The sequence below is a fragment of the Cryptomeria japonica genome, chromosome 1 (assembly GCF_030272615.1).
Source record: "Cryptomeria japonica chromosome 1, Sugi_1.0, whole genome shotgun sequence".
In the NCBI taxonomy this organism is placed as follows: Eukaryota; Viridiplantae; Streptophyta; class Pinopsida; order Cupressales; family Cupressaceae; genus Cryptomeria; species Cryptomeria japonica.
This window is the reverse complement of record NC_081405.1, coordinates 182,996,641-183,003,346: the sequence shown is the minus strand read 5'-3', so window position 1 is coordinate 183,003,346 and position 6,706 is coordinate 182,996,641. Positions and strand designations below refer to the sequence as shown.

The 6,706-nt window shown below is 33.6% G+C and overlaps 1 protein-coding gene across 1 annotated transcript; it reads left to right on the top strand.

Annotated features, from left to right (window-relative positions):
* The first annotated feature begins 5,119 nt into the window (after positions 1-5,119).
* Positions 5,120-5,611, top strand: LOC131857052 (uncharacterized). Its single transcript, XM_059209070.1, has one exon. The coding sequence runs from the start codon at positions 5,120-5,122 to the stop codon at positions 5,609-5,611; it is 492 nt and encodes a 163-aa protein (XP_059065053.1).
* The last annotated feature ends 1,095 nt before the right edge of the window (positions 5,612-6,706 follow it).

Here is a 6,706-nt window from a genome sequence, read left to right as displayed (position 1 = left end):
TCTTCTTTCGAGAAAGGCGCCATCAACATTTTATTGTCATCAATAGTAATTAGTTTGGGAATCGTATTGAGTATTTCTTCACATTCCTTGGTGGATTCTATATCAGGTGAATTGAGGATCTTTGAAAAGTGTTCCACCATTGCTAGACCCATACTATACTTAGTTTGATGGATCCTCCCATCTTCGCTTTGTATTTCACTTATCTGATTGTAAGCCTTCCCTTCTTTAATGAACGAGTCAAATAATTTTGTATTCTTATCTCCTTTCTTAGTCTATAAATCTCTAGATTTGTCCCTCCAATAAATTTCCTTGGCAAGTATCTCTACTAATCTATCCTTCAAGTATCTCTACTAATCTATCCTTCAGTTCTTTTTCTTTCATGAAATCATCTTTATTCATTCCTTCTTCCATAATTTTCTTACTCAAAGATTCTAAGTCTTCTTCCGTTTTTTCTTTCTCTTTAAACATATATTTAAATACCTCTCTATTCAAAATCCTTAATCTATTTTTAATGATAGCTAGTTTATTTGACAAGAAAAATCTCGACGTACCTCTAATGTGATTGCAATCCTTCCACCAACCTCCTATGGACTCCTTTAAAGATTTGTCCTGCCACCACATATTTTGGCATTTTAAGTAACCATTGCCCCAACGGATGTCTGAGCCTATTTCAAGTAGCAGAAGGAAATGATCTGAAAGACTGTAAGGAAGTGTTGTGGTGGTCATTGGTATCCCCTCCATAGTCCAATTTGGTCCAATAAAAAGTCTATCCAACTACTCTGCAATTCTCGTAAAACCCAATCTCCTATTAGTCCATTTGAACCATCCTTGTGACAGTCTGCAATCCACTGCCTCTATCTTATGTACAAATTCCTTGAAATCCAACATGTCTTCCGTGATTCTATTCACTCCTCCACTCTTCTCTGTTAAGTCTATGATTGTGTTGAAATCTTCCCCAATTATATAATTCTTGGATTCATCCATCGTTATTTGTTGAGAGAGATCCTTCAATAATTTGGTTTTTTCTGTTGTATGTGTAGGCCCATAGATGTTCCATAGTAAAAAGGAAGATGCATTCAGTTTGCTCTGAATTTTGCATGAAATCCAATCATTTCTTTAACTCTTAACAGATTAATGGTACTTGCATTCCATAGAATTCCTAGTCTACGAAATAGACCATTTGTAGATTGGAATGTACCAGACCATCCTTTACAATGATTGAAAACTTTTTCTCCCTCTTCATTGCTACATTTTGTTTCTTGAAACATTTCAATATCGCATGCTGCTTTTTCTAGATGGCGCTTTACCACCTGTCATTTGTCAGGGGCCACATTTCAACTAAGAACCTTCATTGTTTCCCAAGGGAGCAAAAGGATCCCTTGGTATTTTTCCTTTTCAAAACTTCTTCTACACTCATCAATCCTTTCTCTGCAACCTTCTACCTCTTTTATTTGTTTTCCTTCCTTTATTGCCTTTTCCTTTGTCCCATTGTGTCGCCCCTGATTAATTGATACATCTGGTATCAAGGATGTCTAGTTCATCATCTTCCTCCTCATCCCCTAACTCCCAATCTTCTTCAGAATCCTGGGAATTTTCCTCCTCGAGGCCAGTGATTTTGTGACTTATATTATTCTCACAGTTTATTTTTCCCTGTTCCTATTTTACACCATCTGTCGGATTACCTTTGCTTGTCATTGAGTGTGGTTCTAGTTGTGTAATATAATTGTGAGCAATTATTAAGATTCTCCTATTTTCGACGGCAATGTTTTGATCAAGGTGAGATCCTTTGGTGGCTATCTTCTCATTGTTTATCGGTGTTGAGTTTTTGGGCCTCCAGAATTCCTTGTTTTGCTTCAGAATTCTGCATTGATTTGTGGAGTGGTTCTTCTTCCCACATCTCAGACAATAATGTTTTTCTTCCTCAATTTCGATTGTTTGTATCCAATCTCCTCCATGTACTCTTAGATGAATTTTTGGTGGTATAACCCTAACTACCACTAGTTGCAATCTTCCATACAAATAAGAATCTCCTTCTGCGATCTCCGCATCTATTTCATTAAGGTTCCCAGTGATCTGCCTATTTTTTCCAGGGCTTCTTCTATCCAATACTCCATAGGCAGATTGTATAAACGCACCCAGACTAGTTTTTCATAACGATTTGTTAACGACGGATTGAAATTTGTATGACTTTTTTGAATATATAGTGGGGCAGAGTCCATATGCCAAATTCCTCCTTGAAAGATTTTCTGCCTTTCTTCTTCGAAAGCAAAAATGACAATGAAAAAACCGCAGGGTAAAAATCTTGTGATTTGTGGAGTTTTCCATGTATCTTCAATCCATTTGAGGGTTTTCTTCTTGTCTGCCCTAGGGCCGATGAAGTGTCATATTATTGCTAAATCCTTCAGAAGTTCGATCTCTTCTTCAACTTCCTCGGACAGATCAATTGTCAACAGGTTCGAGCCCTCCTTGTTTTTAGACTCATTAGTCTTCTTTTTGCCTATGTCGTAGCCCTGTGTTTTTTCGCCTGCCAGATTTCGCTTCTCCATTTGTAAATCCTCAATTTTTTTCTCCTAGAATGACCCACACACAGACACACACAAATCTAAATCATTATGATCATATAAAAATGATAATTTTTTGGAAATAAAATGATATAATTTTTACTGAGTTATAAATTATAAATTATCTCATGTGTTAAAAGAAAATATTTCTTTAAGTTATCATATTCTAAATATATTTATATGAAATAAAAACTCCTTTTCATAATATGCATATTATCTTTATGTAATAATTAATGAACTTTATATTTAATTTTTTTTTATATAATTTTCATTTTAATTGTTTATATAAATTACTACATTTATTCCTTATCTTTTATGTATTGTTTTTGTTATTTATTTACAATTATAATATCTTGTATAAAATGTTATATACAAATAGTCATAAATTTTCCAGATATTGTTCATTCATATATTAAATGTTATATACAAATAGTCATAAATTTGCCAGATATTGTTCATCCATATATATATTGCTGCATAGAAATAGCCATAAATGTCTAATAGGTTTGAATTTTGAAAATACTTTTGCTACATATATTATACACAGAACATGGTAAGTTTTAGTGAGAGAGATTGCAGACAATTAGAAGATGTAGTTGACATCACAAAACAGGCAATCATGAGGCTTATTTCCCCACAACAACTGCCAGCCCATTCTTAATACTTGCAGTTAAACTTGGAACGAACTATGCTTCTATGTTGCGTATTGACTCTTACGCGAAACCCATGAATCAAAGAAACAGTGACCTTTGCACGTAGTTAAATGGGCTCTACGAAAGAAACAAATTGTCCATAATCAATCTTTTTGGTTTAAACTCTCTATATTATGTGCGCAAATTTCTCTCCACTGTGTATATATTTGCCAGTTGCTGGTATGCAAGAGATACAGAGTCACAAAAAAAAATCAAATTTGATTGACTGTTAAGGTTTGTTGGGTGGGAGATATATATGAAAAGATGTTGCAACATAATTATGAGTGATAATGCTGACCAAATGGGAAACGAAAATGAAAGACAGACTTTCGACTAGTAAAAGCTTAGTGTTTTATGTAAGGCCAGCCTTATATTGAGCGTGGTCAAATATCTATTGGGCTATGGTCACTTTAGGTTGTTGATGTAATCGATTCTCTATTAACAAGATAATATACTTTATATTATAGTAAGTATTTTTACCATACTTATATAACATAATATTAGGAGCATTGAAATAATCATTGAGAGATGTTAAGATGTAAAATCATTTTGTATTTAGTTTTATGTTTATTTTAAATTTCTGTTTTGTTAAAATATTATGGAAATAACATAATCTTTTTAAATTGGAATCTCATATTTATATTATCTACATATTTCATCATACATATTTTTATGTACGTTCTATCTATCATCTTTCATGTGTTCTCACAATTTATATATTGTCCCTATTTATTTATCTATTACACATATGCATATCTTATACATAATATTATTTGTTACCATAATTCATAACGATATAAGGATATAATGAGGGTATAATGAGTTAAATCCCAACATAATCCCTTAACCCCTAGCCATATTTAAATTATAGTAATCCAACAATAAGTAAATTCATTTCAATATATAACTATAATCTCTACTAGTTAGCAACATGAATAGTTTCTATAATTAATACCATTTTTTAGTACCCATATAGGTCATGTGCATTATTTAGGGTTTATATAATAGTAAAATAATCAAGCATATATAAATCTTCACAAGACAACATGGTTATGAAGCATCTTAAAAGCTAAAATAGTTGTTGTTGTTATTTTCTTTTAACTCCTTAACTAGATTCTCCACCAAATGAGATGCTAAATCTTACACCTCAATCTTAGCAATAAACTACAAATCCCCTCCATGTTCCTCCCTTTTCATAACAATGTTTTTTTCTAAAGCCCATGTTATATTATTCATTCCATCAAGATCTCTTTATGTAGGACTACCTATCCACCAGGAAAAACTTTGATTAGTTTTCTAGTTCCACATTGGACATCCTCTTCAATCTAATTGTTATATGTAGAGAAATCATGTTTAAAACTCATTTACTTAACTATTCTTTGACTTATGAAATAGAACTTCATGTCATATACCATTGTCTTATAGCTTCTGCTAGCAATCATGGTAATGAATTATTATCACAATCCTTAGAATTATTTTCTTGAATATGGATACACCATATTAAATATAGTGCATTGATTACATTATTTTACATGTGTACATAATCATAATAAAGATTTCTCAATAAAACAAACGTCTTTATTCTCAAACTCAAGCATATTATCTCAAGATAGAACAAAAACATGAAGTATCTATGTCCCTTAATAGGTGGGACATCACATCTTTAGTTTTATTTTGCATGAAGATCACAACATATATTTTTTTAGATGATTCTCTAAGATAATGGTGATGATTAAATAATATTATAAAAAAAAAATTATTTTTAAATGTTAATATAGTTTAATTATATACATACATATAATTATATTCAAATCAATATAGATTAAATAATAATTAGAAGTTAATAAATAAAGAATAAGAATAAGAATGTGGATAAGATGGAGTCAAATTAGTATCCCTTTCAAAGGTGTGTTGGTGGGGAAGAAGTCCAAGAAGGATTCTCGTAAGCAAGTTAAGTGGGAAGAGCCACTTAATTCATTTTTGAAGCTGAACTTTGATGGTGCTTCTAAGGGGAACCCAGGGAGATCAGGGGCAGGCCGTGTTTTAACGGATCAGAATGGTTTAATTGTGAAGGCAGCTTCCTATAGGCTACCTAATGGTTCAAACAATTTAATTGAGGCAAGGGAACTTCTGGAAGTTGTAAAGATTGCATCCAACATGGGACTGTCCAAGCTGCATATTGGGGGTGATTCGCAAATTATCACCTCGGGTCTTATCTCCAAGAAGGTGACAAATTGGGAGTTGCAGTTTGTGTTAGGGGAAGTTTGGAATCTCCTACTGAGATTTGATGATTTCAAAATAAGTCATTACTACAGGGAGGCGAACCAGTTGGCTGATGGGTTATCTGATTTGGGGTAGAATTGGTGCAGGGCTCGTGTACTTGGGAGGCTGACAAAATTCTAGCCCTGTGAAGCGATAAGACAATCTCAGCCAATTTGGTTGAGGAATTGGGGCTTGTTTAATAACTTTGTAAGGAAAAGTAATTGGGGTAGAAAATATTGGATGTGTAAAAAGTAGTCTCAAATAGGTCAGTGCAGACAAAGATTCTATCAAGAACAACATCTGCCCCCTCTGCATCTTTCTAGGTGTTAGGCTTGCACTCACCAACCATTAGTTCCAAGGATTCACACTAAAAGGAAGAGCAGCGTAGCAGTTCAAGTGAATCTCACAATAATAGTCAATCATGGTCAAGTGAACTTGGAAAAGTTACAGGTTCATCTTGGAAAGAGGATGCCAGGAGTTCTACTACAAGTTCGTTGCATGCTAAGGGATCAATTATAGGTTCACGCCATCAAAAATAAAATAATTGCATGCTAGGTTTTTGTAAGGGAGGATCTCATAAAGGAGCTGGCGGGGGAAGGTAAATGCATTGGGCAAAAATACATGTGAAAAGACATTGCAATTTGGTCATGCAACTGATAAGGAAACGAAAAATGGTCATGATGATAATGTGAGCAGTCAAAGATTGATAATTAATTCTCCCAATATTGGATGAAATCCTTCTTCAAGTGTCAATGGTGGGACAACTGAGGATATGGTCTTTTCAGTAAGTAGAGGGTCTTCTCCTATAACTTCTAAAAAACATGAGATAAATAATGTGAAAACAAAAGTGAAGGCTAAGGTTTGTCATGCTAGTACTACCCTACAGGTTAATACTGAGTCTAGGTAGAGCAATTAAGTTAAATATGGCTTCACAGAGGGTGAGGATGGAGACATATTATCCACTAGTATTCCAAGTGAAGATTGTAGTAGAATAGTTGAAGTAATTGATAAAACACCAGAGCGCCTAAAACAATTCTATTTTTGGCATCAACTAAAGAGACCATTTCAACAAAGGGTGTAGTAATAAGTAGGGCATGTGAAAAATTCAAACAGTAGTATCAGGGAGGAGTCGTGCACATGTTTCTATAGATACTTGCAGAGATGAAGGGGATATGAAGCTTTTGGCAAATG

Excerpts from the sequence above, each read along its gene's own strand:
- LOC131857052 (XM_059209070.1), top strand. The coding sequence starts at position 5,120 with ATGTGGATAAGATGGAGTCAAATTAGTATCCCTTTCAAAGGTGTGTTG.